This window comes from Bos taurus, chromosome 16 (genome assembly GCF_002263795.3).
Source record: "Bos taurus isolate L1 Dominette 01449 registration number 42190680 breed Hereford chromosome 16, ARS-UCD2.0, whole genome shotgun sequence".
NCBI classification, from domain to species: Eukaryota; Metazoa; Chordata; class Mammalia; order Artiodactyla; family Bovidae; genus Bos; species Bos taurus.
This window is the reverse complement of record NC_037343.1, coordinates 57,909,162-57,932,163: the sequence shown is the minus strand read 5'-3', so window position 1 is coordinate 57,932,163 and position 23,002 is coordinate 57,909,162. Positions and strand designations below refer to the sequence as shown.

At 42.1% G+C, this 23,002-nt stretch overlaps 1 protein-coding gene across 1 annotated transcript in view; it reads right to left on the bottom strand.

Annotated features, from left to right (window-relative positions):
* Nucleotides 1-23,002, bottom strand: part of PAPPA2 (pappalysin 2) — a 316,324-nt gene that overhangs the window by 107,147 nt on the left and 186,175 nt on the right. The window contains exons 12-13 of the mRNA XM_010813486.4: nucleotides 18,782-18,917; nucleotides 18,359-18,578 (exon numbers count right to left, since the gene is read on the bottom strand). Coding sequence (XP_010811788.2) covers nucleotides 18,359-18,578; nucleotides 18,782-18,917 — 356 coding nt within the window. The remainder of the gene's footprint in view (nucleotides 1-18,358; nucleotides 18,579-18,781; nucleotides 18,918-23,002) is intronic.

The following is a 23,002-nucleotide window of genomic DNA, read 5'->3' as shown; positions in this document are numbered from 1 at the left end:
TTTAGGGAAGAAGATAATCAAATGAATAGAAATATAATACATATTTCATTTTCTATAGTGCCTTTCCCAGCAGCAAGAGATGACACTTCCCATCATCCTGGAACATTAGAAGGAAACTCTCTGCTAAATAGAAAAGATGAAGAGCCAAAGGATAAATTGATGCTTTAACCTGCAGCCCCTAGCACAAAAAAAGGAAGTAGTCCTTTACTTTGTGAGGCTATCAGAAGGGAAGTGATTGGAATGGTTTACATAGGACTGAGTAGGGGAAGAAAGGGCCTGGCAAGGTGTAGGAGCCCAATCCAGGCAGAGAAGGAAGGGAAAGGGTCAGCATTTTAAATTTGAGCTTCAAATAACTGAAGTACAATTTGAACTGGTAAAGCAGCAGCAATGAGGGTTCCAGGGAATAATGAAGCATGAAGCAGAATGACGGACAATAGAGATGGAATGATCCTATTACCAAGACCAGGATCACAAACTGGTTATAGCAGGGATGCAGTACAAGGCGCTGAGCTGTGCTCTGGCTACATGTCCCTGGACTCAGAGCCCTCAGGGTTTTGAGGGCTCAGGACCTTATTATAATGTAGCCCTAGCTCTACCTGCAATCTACGCTGCAGCCAAGAAGACACCTTTTCACACCCGAGTCCCAACATCTTCCAAATGGAAAAACATAGCCACTTCCTCCCAGAAATTATCTGGGGATTATTCAAGTCAAGTGAATTCTATGGAAAAAGTGCTTTCCTTTCTACCACATCCCTCCAACCTCCCCCTACCCCAATCAAAATCCCATGTCTACAGAAAATTCTCCAGGGACAATGGAGGGTGACCCAGAAATCTTCTGTACTTGACTTACTGATGAAGGCCCTATCTTCACTGTCAGCAGATCTACCCTTTCAGGATTTGCTTTCTAAGGCTAAAGACATCTTTTGTGTCACAGTACAGGGATGTCATGGAAAGGGATCTGAAGACGTGATGCAGCTGAGGCAGATAGCCTGAGGCAGCTTTAACCCTGCATGTTACCAAGGTTCACAAATTGCAAGTGGAATGTTATAGGTGATTTGGTGGTAGTTGATTGTTGGTTTTTCTCCTTTGATTATTTATTGTTGCAGTCTCTGCTTCAGGAGACAGGATCTGAAGAACAGAAGCTTCACAGAGAAAACAAAAGTGACTGAACTAGTATTTGTTGTTGCTGTTCAGTCACTAAGTCATATCTGATGCTTTGAAACCGCAGGGACTGCAGCATGCCAGGCTCCTCTGTCTTCCACTAGCCCCCAGAGTTTGCTCAAATTCATGTCCACTGAGTGGGTGATGCTATCTAACTCTCTCATCCTCTGCTGCCCTCTTCTCCTTTTGTCTTCAATCTTTCCCAGCATCAGAGTCTTTTCCAATGAATTGGCTCTTTGCACCAGACTACCTTATGTGTCTCCTGAGAAACCTGTATGCAGGTCAAGAAGCAATAATTAGAGCCAGACATGAAACAACTGACCGGTTCAAAATTGGGAAAGGAGTACAAGCCTGTACATTGTCACCTGCTTATTTAACTTATATGCAGAGTACATCATGCAAAATGTCAGGCTGGATGAATCACAAGCTGGAATCAAGATTGCTGGGATAAATATGAACAACCTCAGATATGCAGATGATACCACTCTGAAGAGGAACTTAAAAGCATCTTAAGGAGGAAAGTGAAAAGCTGGCTTGAAACTCACCATTAAAAACTAAGATCATGGCATTCAGTCCAATCATTTTATGGCAAATAGAAGGGAAAAAAGTGGAAGCAAAGACAGATGTTATTTTCCTGGGCTCCAAAATCACTGTGGATGGTGACTGCAGTCATGAAATTAAAAGATGCTTGATCCTTGGAAGAAAAGTTTTGATAAATCTAGGCAATGTATTAAAAAACAGAGACATCACTTTGCCAACAAAGGTCCATATAGTCAAAGTTATAATTTTTTCAGTAGTAATGTATGGATGGAGAGTTGGACTGTAAAGAAGGCTGAGTGCTGAAGAATTAATGCTTTTTTAATTGTGGTGCTGGAAAAGACTCTTGAGAGTCCTTTGGACTGTAAGAAGTTCAAACCAGTCAATTCTAAAGGAAATCAACCCTGAATATTCACTGGAAGGACTGCTGCTGACCACACGAGTATCCATGCACACTAATTGGCAAGTCTCCGTGCATCCCGAGGCATTTGAAACCAAACCAGCTACACACTATTCTTTGATGACTCACTTTTTAATTATCTGATTCTTTTCTTCACACAAGCATGATTAACAAAGTATGGTAAGTATGTTAAGGCATATTTATGTCAAGTACACAGAAGTTGGGGCTGAACTCCAACTGATTTCCATAAGAACAGACTAATAGGAAATGTTTTTAATGCAGAAGATAAAATCTGCTTAAAAGTTGTTGCCTTGAATATAGAATCGTACAAGAGTACAATATGTGTTCATTATTTTCTCTTGACTTAAACTTTATGTGTTCATGTTCAGTTTGCTTTAAGCAAACAGGAAAGTGAAGATTTATGCAGATAAGAAAAAAAGGAAAGAAAGAGGAGAAAATCTGAGGATAACACTGCTCTTTACAAAAATATTTGTTTTTTTACTTAAAAAATAATACCTTTTTGAAAGGCACTCTCATTTACAAAGTTGCTGCTGCTAAGTCAGTTCAGTCATGTCTGACTCTGTGTGACCCCATAGATGTCAGCCCACCAGGCTCTCCTGCCCCTGGGATTCTCCAGGCAAGAACACTGGAGTGGGTTGCCATTTAAAAAGTTAAGTCACTTCTCGCTTCAAAATGTAGCTATATAATTCAGTGAACATTAATGTTTTCCAAAAGACTGCTTTGTGTATAGTAAAATATACACAAACACATTTACACACATATAACTACATTTTACTGGGCCCAAATTGCTAAAAACAATTAACTCTCAATTCTCCTATATTATGAGGAGTCAGAATGCAGGTTATTTTAATAATAATCCCATTTTTAAAGATTCTTAATAATTTTATGACTTTCTAGGAAACCCAATTAATATTACTGATTATTTTTCACTTTAATGAATACTATTAATTCCAGCTGAGCTATTGAGAAGTTGGCTCAGGCTTAGACAAAAGGGAAAATGAACTCGGGAATAAAAGGTAAAAATGGATCAGTCATGAAATGGATGTGAAGTATCTAGATACTGGAGCATAAAGAGGACATCCTCTGGTAAAAGGCTGCCTAGATAATCCACCTGCCAAGAACTGGGGAATTCCTACGAAGAAAGACCATCCTTTCAGAATCGTTGTTCTTCCCTTCTGATTTATTTCTGCATGTAAATTCCTCACATGTCCTTGTGAGCCAAGCTGTCCTGTAAGTTAAAACTACATCAATACCGTATGTGGCTCCATCAGGAGTGAGGTCCTTGTAACTCCAAGGTCTAAGCACACATCCAGCTAGTCCAGGCTAACGCATTTTGGCGCACATGATTCCAGCTTGTTGGAATCCACAATCTTGTGTAATTCCCTCAACCTGAGTGCAGGTGGGACCAATGACTTAAGTCTAACCAGTTGAATATGGCAGAGGTGACAATGTCCCTTCTGATCATTATACATAACCTAAGACTGAAAGGTACTCTTGCTGCGAAACTCTCCCTTTGCTGGCTTTAAAGAAACAAGCTGCCATGCATGAGCTGCCCAGTGGAGAGGGCTATAGGGCAAGGAACTAAGGACAGGACCTGTGCAACAGCCAGCAGGAAATGGAGCCCTTAGTTGGGCAGCCTTCTGGGACCAAATGTCAACAACTGTGTGAGCTTAGAAACTGACTTTCCCTACAGGAGCTTTCAAATGACCTGACCTTGCCGACACCTCATTATAGCCTTATAGAGGATCCAGTTGAGCCTGGCCTAGAATCTTTTTAAAATTATTATTATTTTAAACTTATTTTATATTTGGGTACAGCTGATTATTCTAAAGGAGATCAGCCCTGGGTGTTCTTTGGAAGGAATGATGCTAAAGCTGAAACTCTAGTACTTTGGCCACCTCACGTGAAGAGTTGACTCATTGGAAAAGACTCTGATGCTGGGAGGGATTTGGGGCAGGAGGAAAAAGGGATGACAGAGGATGAGATGGCTGGATGGCATCACTGACTCGATGGACATGAGTTTGAGTAAACTTCGGGAGTTGGTGATGGACAGGGAGGCCTGGCGTGCTGCAATTCATGGGATCGCAAAGAGTTGGACACGACTGAGTGACTGAACTGACTGACTGACTGACAGCTGATTAACAATGCTGTAATAGTTTCAGATGAACAGGGAAGGGACCCAGTCATACATATACATGTATCCATTCTCCCCCAAACTTCTGTCCCAGCCAGGCTGCCACGTAACATGGAGTAGAGTCCCATGTGCTATACAGTAGGTCCTTGCTGGTTATCCATTTTAAATATAGCAGTGTATACACGTCTGTTCCAAACTCCCTAACTATCCCTTCCACTCAGCAACTATAAATTCATTCTCTAAGTCTGTGAATCTCTTTCTGTTTTGTAAGTAAATTCACTTGTATCATTTCTTTTTCAGTTCCACATATAAGGTATTTCTCCTTCTCTGTCTGACCAACTTCACTCAGTATGACAATCCCTAGGTCATCCATGTTGCTGCAAATCTGGCCTAGAATCTTGAGTCTCAGAAACTGTGAGAGTGTAAATGTGTGTTGGTTTAAGCTGCTCAGTACATAGCAGTATTGCTGCATGGCAATAGAAAATGAATACACACATAAACCTGGCTTTAAGTTGTAACTTCTTTCTGGCTTATCTGTACTTCTAATCTCCAAGAGAAGGGAATATTTCTTTCTCTGATTTTCTCTCCTCTGGGGACTGAGATTCTTTTTGCCTGGGCTAGGACAACATGCTGAAGCTGAAGCTCTAATACTTTGGCCACCTGATGCGAAGAAATGATTCATTAGAAAAGACCCTGATTCTGGGAAAGATTGAAGGCAGGAGAAGGGACTGACAGAGGATGAGATGGTTGGATGGCATCACTGACTTGATGGACATGAATTTGAGCAAGCTCTGGGAGATGGTGAAGGTCATGGAAGCCTGTGCTGCAGTCCATGGGGTTGCAAAGAGTTGGACACTACTGAGTGACTGAACAAAAACAACAAGGACCCCATAGGAGCTAGGTCAAAATCTCTTTTTCTAATGACCCCAAATCCTCTGGATTCTGCCCATAAAATTGCTCCACTCCAGATAATTCATTTCCTGAATTTTCCCAAAGTTCAAAGTATTTTTTTAAAGATTTATTTGCTTTGTTTATCTTTGGCTGTGCTTTGGTTTTGACTGCTTCATACTTGGTCTTTTCTCTAGTTGCGGCGAGAGGGGGTTACTCTCTGGTTTTGGTGACCAGGCTTCCCATTGCAATAGCTTCTTTTGCTGCAGAGCACAAGGTCTAGGGCACTCGGGCTTCTGTAGCTGCAGCTCTTGGGCTCTGGAGCATGGGCTCAGTAGTTGTGGCGCATGGGTTTAGTTGCCCTGAGGCATGTGGGATCTTCCCGGAGCAGGGGTCTGACTGGTATTCTCTATACTGGCAGGTGAATTCTTAACCAGGGAAGCCCCCAAAGTATCTTTACAGTTCCATCACTTATTCACCTACTCCATCAAATGTCACAAGCTCACCTACATTACTTGGCACTCACATCTATATTTAATTTCATGTATTCCACAAAAGAAATATGCCATTTGCATAAATATATCTAAAATACAGGTGTTCTTTAATTATGCCAGCTAACCTCTTGTTATCCTCATCTTCATATGGTTGGAGGGAGAGGGTAGGATTTCCTGGGTAGTAATAGACAGGAGTATATTTATAAAATAGTTTTTCATTCATAAAATGGAAACTTTCTTTACAGAAAAACTAATTTGATTCTAGTCTTAGTTTTGCTAATTTAAAATAAAGTGAATTTGTACACACTGAGTCTCAGTTTCCTCAACTGAAAAATGATTCCTGGCATATTGTAGGCACTTAATAAACATTTTTTGAATACTTCTATATTAAAATATAGTCTGCCCCTTTCTCTATACAGACACACACACACTATATAGAATAATTAGTTTTACAAATCACTCTACATTAAATTTTTCAGAAGCCTTTCTTCTATGTGAAATAAAACACAGCAATATAAATACAATGTATACACACACACACACACACACACACACACATAAACATTCATTGTTTTAGACCTAAATTGTTACATAATTCTGCTCTCAATTATCCATAAGGATAAAAAGGATCAAACATGATTATATATAGTGAGTGAAAAAGAATGAAAGTGAGAACAAGAGAGAAAGAGAAGAAATAACTCTGGTTTCCACATGGATATTTGTTTTAAAAGATAAATGTCTTTTTCAGTTTTATAGTAGAATACTTGGTTTTAATAAGCTACAGTTTAAGGTAAACCTCAGAACCCACTACAGTTTTATATTTATGAGTATCTATTACTTGTTTTCCATCTCAATCAGAATGTGCACTTATACTGAATAAGTTAAAGTGATATTTTTACCTTATGTTTGCCTTGGACTTAAAATAAGTTCAAAACATTAAAAAGAGAAAATATAAATGTCCAGTTAGTTCAGTCTACTTAGAAGTTATATTGAAAACTGGTCTTAGCCATTGAAAAGACGGCTAACAAACAAATGAAAAGATGCTCAACATTGCTCATTATTAGAGAAAAGCAAATCAAAACTACAATAAGATACCATCTCATACCAGTCAGAATGGTCATTATCAAAAAGTCTGCCGCTGCTAAGTCACTTCAGTCGTGTCCGACTCTGTGCGACCCCACAGACGGCAGCCCACCAGGCTCCCCCGTCCCTGGGATTCTCCAGGCAAGAACACTGGAGTGGGTTGCCATTTCCTTCTCCAATGCATGAAAGTGAAAAGTGAAAGTGAAGTCGCTCAGTCATGTCTGACCCTCACTGACGCCATGGACTGCAGCCTTCCAGGCTCCTCTGTTCACGGAATTTTCCAGGCAAGAGTACTGGAGTGGGGTGCCATGTAGACTCCAAAAAGTCTACAAACAATAAATGCTGGAGAAGGTGTAGAGAAAAGGGAATCCTCTTGCACTGTTGGTGGGACTGTCAATTGATACAGCCACTATGGAAGACAATATGGAGACTCCTTAAAAAACCAGGAAGAAAACCACCATGTGACCCAGAAATCCCACTACTAGGCATATACCCTGAAGAAACCAAAATTGAAAAAGACACATGTACCCTCATGTTCATTGCAGCACTATTTACAATAACTAGAACTGAGAACAGGAAGGAACCTAGATGTCCACCGACAGATGAGTGGATAAAGAAATTGTGTTACATATATACAATGGAATGTTGTGTGCTGTGCTGTGCTTAGTCACTCACTCAGTTGTGTCTGACTGTTTGTGACCCCATGAAATGTAGCCCGCCAGGCTCCTTTGTCTATATAGATTCTCTAGGCAAGAATACTGGAGTGGGTCGCCATGCCCTCCTCCAGGGGATCTTCTCAACCCAGGGACAGAGCCCAGGTTGACCACATTGCAGGTGGATTCTTTACTGTCTGATTCTTCCCCACCAGGGAAACCCATGAGGGTAGCCTATCCCATCTCCAGGGGATCTTTTCGACCCAGAAATTGAACCGGAGTCTCCTGCATTGTAGTCGGATTCTTTACCAGCTGAGCTACCGGGGAAGCCCACAATGGTATATTACTCAGCCATAAAAAGGAATGCATTTGAGTCAGTTCTAATGAGGTGGATGAACCTAGAGCCTATTATAGAGTGAAGTAAGTCAGAAAGAGAAAAACGAATATCGTATACTAACACATATATATGGAATTTAGAAAGATGGTACTGATGAAATTGTTTGTAGGGTGGCAGTGCAGACACAGACATAGAGAACAGACTTATGGACATGGGATGTAGGGGGGAGGAAGGAGAGGGTGAGAGGTATGGAGAGAGTAACATGAAAACTTACATTACCATGTAAGTAGTCAGTCAGATAGATAGTCAATGGGAATTTGCTCTACGACTCAGGGAACTCAAACTGGGGCTCTGTAACAACCTAGAGGGGTGGGATGCCGAGGGAGATTCAAGAGGGAGGGGACATATGTATACCTGTGGTTGATCCATGTTGATGTTTGGCAGAAAACAACAAAATTCTGTAAAGCAATTATCCTTCAATTAAAAAAGGAAAGAAAGAAGAAAATTGGTCTTAGAATTCAAGCCAGGAAAATCTTAATCTGGAACATCAAAGGCAGAGAGAAAACGGGTTTCTTCATGGTTATTTGACAAAATATTTTCTGCCAGCAATCAACTTATGGCCCGTCATTTCCAAATGCCCACTCTTAGTTACCCTGCTTTGAGATACTAAAGAGGGACCATGCAAGTATTGCTCTTTTGCCAGTTAGTATAACATTATGTTTGCCCAGTAGATATAACTGGGGAGACATTGTAGGAGAAAGGGGTGTCTCTTCTTGATTCTCGTGTGCTTTTCTCTCCTTGCTTCAGCAGCATTTGATGTCTGACACAGCATCAGAGTTTCAGTGACACCCTGCATGTCCCAGAACTCCTACCAGCACCCTAGCTGGATTTCCAGCAAAGGTACCCCACTGAATGACTTCCCAGAAAGTCTCATTGGTACCCCAATGGGTGGCTTTCCATCAAGTTCATCAGTGCACAGCAGGTGACCTCCTGGACAGTTTCAGTAGCATTTGCTATGACATCTTTTCAGAAAGTCCCAATAGAACCTCAACAGACAGCTTCCTAATGAGCCTTGATCAGCACCCCAGAGGGTGGTTTCTTGATTGCCAGTCTTAGCCTACAAAACCTCAGCACCCTTCTCTGTTACCCTGCTCCACCCTGTCCAATGAGATAAAAATCACAGCCTTGGAGGGAGTGGAGCGCTCTTCCTCAAGATAATCTCCCCCCATCCCTAAAAGTAATGGTTGCCCCCTTGACCCACCATTCTTCTCTAAAATTAACTACCAAGGTGTTCTCCTTACTTCTTAAGAGTTCCTTTTCTGTTACTAGTTACTTATATTAATCTTCCCCATTCTAATTATGGTGTCCTGCTTGACCGACTGACACAGAATGGAACTGGAAATGATGGTAGAAGACAGAGTCACATAGATGGAGGGAATCGGTTTGGTTGTGCCTGTGTGCTTGAGTGACAGGCTGTGGGACCACAATTACTAAGCTGCCACCTCTAACTACCGCGGTGAAGAGCCATCTGGAGCACAAAGGCCGCCATCCTTGACCACAGGTGTCCTGCACATCACTGGTGAGCATGTCACGGCAGCCAGAGGGAAGATGGCATATCCGAACAGGAAGAGAAGCCCCTTCCTCCTGCAGTGTGTCTCCAGAACTCTCTGTTGACAAGAGTTAACACTGTGTCAGTCAGCAAACAGAATCCTATTCTTAGTACTACAAGTTAGGGTGATGAGGGTGACTTTAGAGATGAGAAGCAGTAAACTGATGGATAACTGTCACATTTTGTAAAAGGAGGGTGGTAAAAAAAGATAAGGATGGGAAATGGTGTGGAACTGGTCCCACCTGGTGCTTGAATGGGTTACAAACTCCACATAGATCATTCTCAAGCAGTCTCACAAGAATCCTCAAAGGTAGTTTCTCCCTGCTTCCCACTTAAATATCAACAATACAGAAACATAGGAAAACTCTGATTAACACCAAAAACCAAGGTGGATAGCTGGACTCTGAGGATCCCCCTGCCCTGATTTCAAAATGTATTGGAATTGAATTGAGAAACATCACTGGAAGCCAAAATGTGATTTCTGTTGTTGTTGTTTATTTTCTGAAAAAAGAAAAAAAAAAAAAAAGCACAAAGCAAATAAAGAATAGAGCTATACTAAAAAAAAAGAAACAAGTCAGTCTTTCTTCATTCCCTGGCCCCTGTAAAGACCAGGAAACTGGGCACTACTTTTCAGGGGTCACATATCTGTCCTCTATCCATCAGTCTTCAGCAGTACTCTTTCTTTACTCATTTCACAATTTCCAGTCAGAAAGTATAAGGGTCTTGATGGAGTGAGGTAGGAGTGAGTGAGGGGAAGGGAGAACCATTGACAAAGGCCACTGAGTGCTGGGAGATAAACATCCCAAAGGTAAAGATGCTACAGCATCCTAAAGAATATTATGGGCTTAGGGAACATGAGATGAAATTTCAGAATAAAAGCTTGGAGTAGTTTTACACAATGAAATCCTACTGTCTTTGTAAACAGTGCAATGAAACAATAAGCCCTGGACTCATTGGCAGTGAAGATAGAGAAAGGTTAAAAATAAAAGAAAGGCAAATATTTATCAAACAAATACAAACAAAGAGAAAGCATGGATGGAAATTTTAATTCCAGACAAAATGTGATACAAAGCCAAATCCTTTTAAAGGGGCAAAAGGGTTGGCAAGAGGTATGATCCCAATAAAGATAAAACAGTCACAAGTACTTCTACACCTAATTATGTAACACAAATTATAAAAATCCAGAACTGTTTGAAATATAAGGATAAATTGAAAGAAGCACAATTGTTTGGGAGGTTATATTCTCAACCTTTTATAAGGCAGGTAGGTAGGAAAAAAAATCAATAAAAAGAAAGTATAAATGCTGAAAAGAAATGGGTGATCAGAAGTTTCAACCATTGCTATCAGCCCAGACCCTGGAAAAGGGGACACTATTCTTCAACTTCAGAAGACTCAACACTGGGGCATTTAATGGCTATACCATCAGGCAGGGTCAGAGAAGTTGCAACTAGTATTTTAATTGTGTTCATATGACTGAAAGAACAGAATCTTGTTGCACGGGAAACACACGTCCATGAGAAATTCTTGTCTATTAGCAAATTCTGCTAGACTTGATCTTGTGAATTTCCAAGGTAGATTATATGAATCTTGATTATCTGTGAGCTAATCTACTCATTTAGGAAAATTAACCTGTTAGTGCATGGATTCTATTTTGGAAACATTCAAAACCCCACTGTATTAATCAAAAAGATGGTTCCCACTTTCCAAAGCTATCGACACAACCCTGGGATGGCTGGGAATCTGCCTGAGACTCCAACTCCTGGGATACTGTGGAAGGTTATGCAAGGCCTTTCCCAAAGGTGGCTAGAGCAAGAAATAGAGAGTAAAAAAAAAATGCAGGAAACTGTTACTGGGCACTGGTGGGGCTTCCCAGGTGGCGCAGTGGTAAACAATCCACCTGCCAATGCAGGAGACACAGGAGACATGGGTTCTTTCCCCGGGTTGGGAAGATGCCCTGGAGGAGGAAATATCAACCCACTCCCATATTCTTACCTGGAAAATTCCATGGAAAGAGGAGCCTGGCAAGCTACAGTCCATGGGATCGCAAAGAGTCAGACACAACTGACCACATGCGGGCATGAGGAGACCGAATCCTGGAACACTAAACTTGGTTTTCAAGACTAAGGATCCATTATCAAAAGACTAAGCCCAAAGGGTCATAAACTGGGTAGCCATCATGGCAAAATGGGAAACAAGATGAAGAGAGAGATCAAAGCCAAAGAGTCCAAAGTAAGCATCATGAATGTCACCGGGAAGCCAGGCTTAGGTTTACTGGAAGCTCAGCTGAGATTCTGTGGACCAGTCACACTGGTTTAAAGATGCAGTATTGTAACGCAGAGCACGGAGCATTTTCAGGGCCGTGAAACTACTCTATGACACTGTAACAGATATATGTCATTAAGTATTCGTTCAAACCTATAGAACATGCAAAACCATGAATGAACCTAATGTAAACTGTGGACTCTGGGTGATGATCATGTGTCCCTGTAGGTTCATTGATTGTGCGTCTGATGAAGGTGTGACAGTTGGGGGAGACTGTGACTGTGTGTGTGTCGGGGGTGGGGGGGCGTGGTTTATGCGAAATCTCTGTACTTTCCAGTCAGTTTTGCTGTGAATCCAAAACTGCTCTAAGAAATAGAGTCTATTTCAAAAAATAAACAGAGGTGCATTGATGTAGGAAGTTGGGCCATTGGTTACTAATGGTTAAATACAAAATGGATAACACATCTTCTACTGCCAGGCATCTGTCAGCTCTCCCTTGCCCATTTTAGTATTAATGGAATTCAGGTCATAAGGGGTAAGAGGAGGTAGCCAGGAATCCCTCTTACTATGCCCAGAATTTGAGGCTTTCATATTATGGTCTATCTACATTTACAACTGTGATTGATACAAAGATGCTAAAAGACTTCCATCCTTTGAGAATATATAGGGGTTCAGATTTTAAATCTGTCCACAAAGAAAATATGTGGGATCTATTAGGTCCCCTATATATCAAAATTTACTATATTGCACTGATTTGCTGGCTGAGAAGGAAAAGCCAATTTGCATGGCTCCTGTCAGTCAGACGTGGTTTGGACATGCTTATGCATTCCAGATACATTCTGTGTAAACTGGAGAATCATATCCTATTTCTACTGGTTTGCACGCATGCATGTAAGAAAACTTGTTTTCCCACAGTGCCAAATGAAAATAAGCAAAGAATTAGCAGCAGTGATCATAATTAATCAACTTCTTTGTCAAAATTTCACAGCTGTGATGGTGTAAGGGAATTCTTGTCCCTTGGGCCTAGAGAGGTTGTGACCTCTTTTTTGGTTTGCTTGTTCAGTTCTGTTCCGTGGAGGATTTAGAGGTAAGGTCTGTAACCATCATGCGATGTACAGTTTCCGACATCTCTGATACATCAGGGCCTCTGCTAGGTATTGAGAGATACTGAGCAGAATGTCTACTGTAGGGAGTTCAGAGTGGGAAAGAACAAGAAAATAAATAAGCTACCACCCAATGAGAAAGCTGCTTTTGTAGAGTGTGGGTTGTATGCAATGTCCTATGGAAACAAGGATGGGGCTTGCCAAAACTTCATAGAAGAAGGTGAATCCTGATGGTCAAGTGTGAGTTGAAGTGAAGAAGTACTGGACAGCATTCAAGAAAGTAGGAACATTATGTGCAAAGACATGGAGCTCATCAAGAACACATGTTCCAGGGACCTGAAAGAAATTCTGTATTGCTTGAGGCCAGAGGTAGAGCCAGTAAAGAAAATAATTGGAAAACACATGAGACAGAGGCAATCATTCTAGTAAACAATGTTATTTTAACAGTCTACATTCTTGCATTAATATTTGAAGATGTTTGCTCACTCAGGAGACTTAAAAGTCACAGATGAACTAGCTAATGTTGCAATGTCCATTACCGAGACCCCATTCCTTCCTAGCACTTACAACAATGTCTGGCACATAGTTAATACTCAATTAACATAAACTACTATCATTGCATGTGGTAAATGACCACTAATAATTTGTGCACTGATGCTCGTCCTTCCTCTTGAGTATGGGCAGGACTAATTGACTCATTTCTGATGAATAGAATATGCCAGAAGTAATGGGGTGTCAATTCCAACATTATGTTATAAAAAGACTGGCTTCCCTTTGGGGCAGATTCTCATCTACTCACCCTTTCTGGCTCTTTTTATGTTTTTGGATTATTAGCCATCATGTCATAAAGACATTCAGGCAGATTATGGAGATGCTCATGTGGCAAGGATGGGAATACCAGACCACCTGATCCGCCTCTTGAGAAACCTGTATGCAGGTCAGGAAGCAACAGTTAGAACTGGACATGGAACAACAGACTAGTTTCAAATAGGAAAAGGAGTACGTCAAGGCTGTATATTGTCACTCTGCTTATTTAACTTACATGCAGAGTACTTCCTGAGAAACGCTGGACTGGAAGAAGCACAAGCTGGAATCAAGATTGCCGGGAGAAATCTCAATAACCTCAGATATGCAGATGACACCACCCTTATGGCAGAAAGTGAAGAGGAACTCAAAAGCCTCTTGATGAAAGTGAAAGTGGAGAGTGAAAAAGTTGGCTTAAAGCTCAACATTCAGAAAACGAAGATCATGGCATCTGGTCCCATCACTTCATGGGAAATAGATGGGGAAACAGTGGAAACAGTGTCAGACTATTTTGGGGGGCTCCAAAATCTCTGCAGATGGTGACTGCAGCCATGAAATTAAAAGACGCTTACTCCTTGGAAGGAAAGTTATGACCAACCTAGATAGCATATTCAAAAGCAGAGACATTACTTTGCCAACAAAGGTTCGTCTAGTCAAGGCTATGGTTTTTCCTGTGGTCATGTATGGATGTGAGAGTTGGACTGTGAAGAAGGCTGAGCGCCAAAGAATTGATGCTTTTGAACTGTGGTGCTGGAGAAGGCTCTTGAGAGTCTCTTGGACTGCAAAGAGATCCAACCAGTCCATTATGAAGAAGATCAGCCCTGGGATTTCTTTGGAAGGAAAGATGCTAAAGCTGAAACTCCAGTACTTTGGTCACCTCATGCGAAGAGTTGACTCACTGGAAAAGACTCTGATGCTGGGAGGGATTGGGGGCAGGAGGAGAAGAGGACAACAGAGGATGAGATGGCTGGATGGCATCACTGACTCAATGGACGTGAGTCTCAGTGAACTCTGGGAGTTGGTGATGGACAGGGAGGCCTGGCGTGCTGCAATTCATGGGGTCGCAAAGTGCTGGACACAACTGAGCGACTGAACTGAACTGAACATGTGGCAAGGAACTGAGCAATGCTTATGTGACTGTGCCCACACCAGCACCTATGCGAATTAATTTGGCCACAGATCTCCCGAGGCTTGCCAATAGCCACGTGAGTGAGCTTGGAAGTGAATTCTGCAAGGCTCCACTTGAGCCTAGGTTACTGCAGCCTTGGCCAAGAGCTAATGGCAACCTCATAAGGGACACTAAGCCAGAGGCACCTAGCTGAGTTGCATCCAGATTTCTTACCAACAGAAACTGTGATAAGCCACTAAATGTTGGTATTAATATAATTTGCTACAGAGCAAAAGATAACTAAAATACTATATTAGTATCGTCTACCTCCTAATCAAGATTGGGTTTCTGGGATACCTAGGTTGGGCATGGTGGTATCGGAGTCCCTCCTTGATGGAGCACTGTCTACAACCCCAGCTTTTTGACTAGGATCCCGATTGCCTGACACTTCACTCCTTGAGGAAACAAACTCTGTTACCTGTAGTCCTACTTACCTGATTAGACCTTTCAGAGAATGAATTCAGCACAAGTGCAGCACAGATTACCGTGTCTGACTTGCTCCTTGCCTCATCAGGGCCAACCTTGACCACACCAACGTTCATTACTAGCTGTGGCTGAGAGTCCAGGAAACACTATCTACATGGTGACAGTCACAGATGTCTACAGAAGGGCACACATAGCTCATATAGTCCTGACTTCCATGCTGCTGCTGCTGCTGCTGCTGCTAAGTCACTTCAGTCGTGTCCGACTCTGTGCGACCCCATAGATGGCAGCCCACCAGGCTCCCCCATCCCTGGGATTCTCCAGGCAAGAACATTGGAGTGGGTTGCCATTTCCTTCTCCAATGCATGAAAGTGAAAAGTGAAAGTGAAGTCGCTCAGTCGTGTCCAACTCTTAGCGACCCCATGGACTGCAGCCTACCAGGCTCCTCTGTCCATGGGATTTTCCAGGCAAGAATACTGGAGTGGGGTGCCATTGCTTTCTCCACCTGACTACCATATGTAAGTCTAATTGATTACATAGCACGCCTTAGAGACTAATTGTTAAACTCACTACATACACTGTCCAGGCGGGAACAAGTGGAAAAATATACATCACCTTGGGAACATTGAGTTTTTGGCAGGGAAATTTGGCAGTTTACATAGCAACGTTGATTTGAAGGCAGTGGTTTTATATGTACAAGAGATTTTAAGACCTAGTAAAGATGATAAATATTTACATAAAAATTATTCTCAGCTAAGGAAAGAAGAGCAAAATATAAAATGCAAGTGTGCCTTCTATGAGTTGTTCTTTGCTTGGTTCTTATGTCTTTTTTAGTAGTTCTTAGACTGGAATGCAGCAGGGCAGAGGCTAATAGAGTTTTGCCAAGAGAACACACTGGGCATAGCAAACACCCTCTTCCAACAACACAAGAGAAGACTCTACATATGGACATCACCAGATGGTCAACACCAAAATCAGATTGATTATATTATTTGCAGCCAAAGCTCGAGAAGCTCTATACAGTCAGCAAAAACAAGACTGGGACTGACTGTGGCTCAGATCATGAACTCCTTATTGCCAAACTCAGAATTAAATTGAAGAAAGTAGGGAAAACCACTAGACATTATGACCCAAATCAAATGCCTTATGATTACACAGTGGAAGTGAGAAATAGATTTAAGGGACTAGATCTGATAGATAGAGTGCCTGATGACTATGGACAGAGGTTCGTGACATTGCAGAGGAGACAGGGATCAAGACCATCCCCATGGAAAAGAAATGCAAAAAAGCAAAATGGCTGTGTGAGGAGGTCTTACAAAGCTGTGAAAAGAAGAGAAGCAAAAAGCAAAGGAGAAAAGGAAAGATATAAGCATCTGAATGCAGAGTTCCAAAGAAGAGATAAGAAAGCCTTCCTCAGCGATCAATGCAAAGAAATAGAGGAAAACAACAGAATGGGAAAGACTAGAGATATCTTCAAGAAATTTAGAGATACCAAGGGAACATTTCATGCAAAGATGGGGTCGATAAAGGATAGAAATGGTAAGGACCTAACAGACGCAGAAGATATTAAGAAGAAGTGGCAAGAATACACAGAAGAACTATACAAAAAAGATCTTCATCACCAAGATAACCACGATGGTGTGATCACTCACCTAGAGCCAGAGATCTTGGAATGTGAAGTCAAGTGGGCCTTAGAAAGCATCACTACGAACAAAGCTAGTGGAGGTGATGGAATTCCAGTTGAACTATTTCAAATCCTGAAAGATGATGCTGTGAAAATGCTGCACTCAATATGCCAACAAATTTGGAAAACTCGGCAGTGCCTACAGGACTGGAAAAGGTCGGTTTTCATTCCAATCCCAAAGAAAGGCAATACCAAAGAATGCTCAAACTACTGCACAATTGCACTCATCTCACATGCTAGTAAAGTAGTGCTCAAAATTCTCCAAGCCAGGCTTCAGCAATACATGAACTGTGAACTTCCAGATATTCAAGCTGGTTTTAGAAAAGGCAGAGGAACCAGAGATCAAATTGCCAACATCCACTGGATCATGGAAAAAGCAAGAGAGTTCTAGAAAAACATCTATTTCTGCTTTATTGACTATGCCAAGGCCTTTGACTTTGTGGATCACAGTGAACTATGGAAAATTCTGAAAGAGATGGGAATACCAGACCACCTGACCTGCCTCTTGAGAAACCTGTATGCAGGTCAGGAAGCAACAGTTAGAACTGGACATGGAACAACAGACTGGTTCCAAATAGGAAAAGGAGTACATCAAGGCTGTATACTGTCACCCTGCTTATTTAACTTCTATGCAGAGTACATCATGAGAAATGCTGGGCTGGAAAAAGCACAAGCTGGAATCAAGATTGCCGGGAGAAATCTCAATAACCTCAGATATGCAGATGACACCACCCTTATGGCAGAAAGTGAAGAGGAACTCAAAAGCCTCTTGATGAAAGTGAAAGTGGAGAGTGAAAAAGTTGGCTTAAAGCTCAACATTCAGAAAACGAAGATCATGGCATCTGGTCCCATCACTTCATGGGAAATAGATGAGGAAACAGTGTCAGACTTTATTTTTTGGGGCTCCAAAATCTCTGCAGATGGTGACTGCAGCCATGAAATTAAAAGACACTTATTCCTTGGAAGGAAAGTTATGACCAACCTAGATAGCATATCCAAAAGTAAAGACATTACTTTGCCAACAAAGGTCGATCTAGTCAAGGCTATTGTTTTTTCCTGTGGTCATGTATGGATGTGAGAGTTGGACTGTGAAGAAAGCTGAGCGCCGAAGAATTGATGCTTTCAAACTGTGGTGTTGGAGAAGACTTTTGAGAGTTCCTTGGACTGCAAGGAGATTCAACCAGTCCATTCTAAAGGAGATTAGTCCTGGGTGTTCATTGGAAGGACTGATGCTAAAGATGAAACTCCAATACTTTGGCTACCTGATGCAAAGAGTTGACTCATTGGAAAAGACTCTGATGCAGGGAGGGATTGTGGGCAGGCAGACAAGGGGATGACAGAGGATGAGATGGCTGGATGGCATTACCGATTTGATGGACATGAATTTGAGTGAATTCCGGGAGTTGGTGATGGACAGGGAGGCCTGGCATGCTGCGATTCATGGGGTCGCAAAGAGCCTAACACGACTGAGCGACTGAACTGAACTGAGACCCATTTTTAGTTGGCAAACAAACACCTACTTTATATACAACAGTATGTAGAAAATGATAGCAGTTGTTGAAAAAGAAAGGGAAAAGGAAGTAAGGGGACTTTATACCTTTGTCCCTGATGATTTTGCCCCTTGTGCTCTGGGATGATGCAGCTGTTGGGAGCTGAAGGACTTATGTCGGAGGGTGTCCTTAGAGCCACCGCCGAGATGCCCACCAATGGGGTTGAGAAATTCAGCAGCACTGATGTGGCATGGTGGAAGAGGACGTTTGAGTGATGAGTTATGTTGATAACCAGCGGGTTATGCTGGCATGACAGTTCATAGGTTCCTGAAGAGAAACAAGGGGATCGAATAATATTTTAAGCCATTCGTGTAGCATCAAGTTTCCATACCTAGTGTTCATTTTATCTTCTCCATAGCTATATTATGTAACAAGGTCTCAAAGAATATCAGAGACAGACATCGAGCTGAATCCTGGGTCAAAACTGGATTTTCCTCTGGTGGCCCTAAAGGGATAACTGTCAGACTCACCAAGAGAGTGGTTGTTTCCACTGACATCGGTCAGGTAAAGGGTCACTGTTGGCTGCTGACGTTTCCCAGGTACCAGGCCATCAGATGTCAAGAAAATGAAAATTGCTGTGGCCACTCCTGGTCTATTGAAACAAACCTAGGCACAAGCACATATATGTACGAGCCATTATTTCCAGTGGGCTCTCAAGGCACATGTCACACTACTTTTATCCTTCTCAAATAGCTCGCCACTTAGAAGATAAGAACTCCCTCCTTTACAAATGGGAAAAAAAACATGGAGTAGGCACAGAAAGATAGCCATGGTCTTATCAAAAGTAAAAATTAGCTGGAAAGTAGCTAACTTTCAGCTACTGAGAGTCCCATCTTTTTCTGAGACTTTTTACTTCAACCAGTTCTTTTTCACTTGAATCTTTCTTTACACTTCTCTAAAAGATCACTCAAGGAGACCATTGTTGGAGACGGTAAACCACTGCATAGCCAGCCAATACCTCCCTATCTCCAATGTGAGAGACGTGGACAAGATGATCACCAAGCTAATGCTTTGTTCTCAAGTGGCATAGCTAATTATCCTTCCCTATCTCCTTTGTTTGGAGAAGGCAATGGCAACCCACTCCAGTACTCTTGCCTGGAAAATCCCATGGATGGAGGAACCTGGTAGGCTACAGTCCATGGGGTCGCAAAGAGTCAGACATGACTAAGTGACTTCACTTTCACTTTTCACTTTTCACTTTCATTCATTGGAGAAGGAAATGGCAACCCACTCCAGTGTTCTTGCCTGGAGAATCCCAGGGACAGGGGAGCCTGGTGGGCTGCTGTTTATGGGGTCGCACAGAGTCGGACACGACTGAAGCAACTTAGCATCTCCTTTGTTGCTGTTGTTTAGTCGCTAAGTCACATCTGACTCTTTTGCAACCCCATGGACTGTTGCCTGCCAGTTCCTCTATCCATGGGATTTCCCAGGCAAGAATACTGGAGTCAGTAGCCATTTTCTTCTCCAGGGGAATCTGCCTGACCCAGGGATCGAACTTAAGTCTCCTGTGCTGGCAGGTGGATTCTTTACCACTGAGCCACCAGGGAAACCCTCCCTGTCTCCTTGTCTCCCCCTTAAAATTGTTATCAGAACCTCTCACTTGGCATTTCAACTATGACACAGGAGAAAGGTCACTGCAGAGTCTGTTGCTTCAGAAACTAGATGCTGCCAAACTGCTTATTCTTATTCTTCTGGTGCCCCAAGCACAACATTTACCCTGTCCATGGCGGGAAAATAAGCCAGCGCCGAAAATTCACAGGGAAATTCAGTTATCTGTAAGAAATATTCTAGATGGCTAGACTAATTAACAATGAAGCAGTCTTGTCCCTAAAAATTCTTTAAAATAAAACATTTCGGAGATTGGGGAATGACATGAAGAACTTATCTTCCATTATCTGATGTTGCAATTCTACTTTTGTCTTATTTCCTAGAGCTCAATGTTGCTCTTAACACTAAGATATTGAGAGTCATCTCCCATCTTCCCCGGTGTTGCATAGTTGCTACTTTATTAGAATCTAGGGCTAGAACATACATCAGTCTGCATGTATTTCTCTAGCTTTGTATCAGGTTCTGAAAGGGATGTGCTGTGCTATGCTTAGTCTCTCACTTGTATCTGACTCTCTGCATCCCTATGGACTCTAGCCCCCCAGGCTCCTCTGTCCATGGGAATTCTCCAGGCAAGAATACTGAAATGGGTTGCCATGCCCTCCTCCAGGGGATCTTCCCAACCCAAAGATCAAACCCAAGTGTCCCACATTGCAGGTGGATTATTTACTGTCTGAGCCATGAAGGAAGCCCAAGAATACTGGAGTTGGTAGCCTCGTCCTTCTCCAGGGGATCTTGTGGACCCAGGAATTGAACTGGGGTCTCCTGCATTGCAGGCAGATTCTTTACCAGCTGAGATACCAGGGAAGCCCCCCCAAACACTGTCCTCAGTGTCAGAGCAGGGTACGACATCTAAAGGCAGAGGGCTTTTCTTAAAAGGGGAGCATGAGAGTCAAACATGTTTTCTATTTTAACGAGAATTTTTCCTTGTCCACAGACCTACTCTCCCTGAGCCTTGGTGGTATGTTTATAGAGTGTCCATTTGCACTACTGGCTTAATTAGGGTGATTTTATGATTTTCAGTGGTCAATGTAGCACACTCTCCCTTCTTGTTCTCCACCTTTGAGGAAAAGACCAGCCACGCTCTATTTTTTACAGTGTCATTTCCACCCCGCCCCCCACCTTTTCATTTCCCCTCTTTGAAGTAGTAAATATTTCTTTATAACTTAAAAAACTTCCAGACCCATAGGTTATGGCTTGCAATACGAGGTCCTTTGTTCCTTGCTAGATGAGGGCTAGACATGAAACACACCATAAGTTAACCAGGAGCCTAATGCAAAGCCCTCAACTCCAGCCCCCAGAGACATCAAAGTCCCCCGGGAATGCCCACAACCTCTTCCTTTTCATACACCACAAAAGAGACCCAAGTACTGGAAGAAAGCTCTGGGTTATTTCCTGAGCCAGGAACAAACAGAGCCCAAAGAAGTACCTGGTGGCTTTACCCGAATAGGTCTCAGAAAGAGTGGGGTGGCTTCAGTGAGGAACAGGAGGGCTCAGTTTTCCCACTTTCTGTTGGGTCCCCAAATAGACACCACCCACCTGAAACTAATTAGTAGGCCTTATGCTGTGGCTTTCTCTGTCTTGAGGGCCTGTGCCCAAAACCTCTGAGTCATTTTGCATCGCCTTGCTCTAAGGGTCTTTGAATCCCAAATCGCTTTGAACCTTAAAGCCTGTTCCTGTGGCAGTGGCAGTGTCTCTGTGCCTTGATTTGTGATTTGTGGGAAGTGGTTATGCCAGGATTTCCCGGCCATGGCTTTAGTAGGGAAACCACAAGTGAGACACTGGCAGAGGAAAGTCTGATCACGATACAGGATGCCGAGTCTTGGGCATTTCCTCTCACAGTGACACAAGGGAGGTAGCCACACCTCATTCTCATCTGAATACCGAATATGCCCCCACAGGAGCAACTCAGTGCAAAGAAGTAGAACTCTGTCGTATAATTATTGGAACCTCAAACCAGAGACCGGTTCAAGTCTGTGCAATGAATGCTAACCACGGTAAAGGGAATCTAGTAAGTGCACCATTCTGAAGGGAAGGATGGCCAGGCCGAACCCTGGGTTTAACTCTTAGCCCGTCTTTTTTATTATTGTTTAGTCGCTCAGTCATGTCTGACTCTTTTGGGATCCTGTGGACTATATATAGCCTGCCAGGCTCCTCTGTCCATGGGATTTCCCGATTGCCATTTCCTTCTTAGGGGGATCTTCCTGACCTAGAGATCGAACCCACGTCTCCTGCATTGGCAGGTAGATTCTTTACCACTGTGCCACCTGGAATAGTCCTAGCCCTATCTTTACTAGCTGGGTAAACTAAATTTGACAATCCATTTCTTCTCTCTGAGCCTAGGGTTCTTCTTTTCCACACCTGAGGAGCCGACATACTACCCATCTCACTTGGCTACTATGAGGATGAAATGAAATCATGTGAAAGCACAAAGATAATGCCTACGATCTAGTAAAGACTCAATGCTCAAGAATTTTTATTTCCAAAAAGGAATATTTTAAAAAAAATTCTGTTTACACTTCAGGAAGATCAGGATAAAGAAGAAACATTTAAATAAACACACAACTATGTATTTTGATATATAGAGAATTATGCTTTTCTGAAATTTATAGGCTAAAGAATCTCACATATGTTGTTTTAAAATGATACTTGTAGATGTGAATTGGTACTGCAGGTTCTGCTTCCATAGAAACTGGCAATATTTGAGGCTCTTGGTATAGAATGCATCTCTACTTTATATACAGAATCCATGAAAAATACATTTTGTATATATAACTTTTAATAGAGATTTTAAAAAATTCAGTTCAATATGTGTTTATTAAAAATCTACTTTTGCTGTACATATAAATAAGGACATTTCTAGAATTGACAGTATAATTAGAATACTAAAATGCATTCTTTATTTGAACAAACATTATATTTTTCAAAGCTGCTCTTTCTACAGCCAAGTCGCATCTATTTTAATTTATATAACAGTCTAGGCTATTTTTACTTTATATGAAATAAACAATGAATTTTGTGCTCTTAAACAAAAGTAGGTAGTGGCTAGAGCAGAAAATCTGGCAACACAAAATCCTGCTTATTCT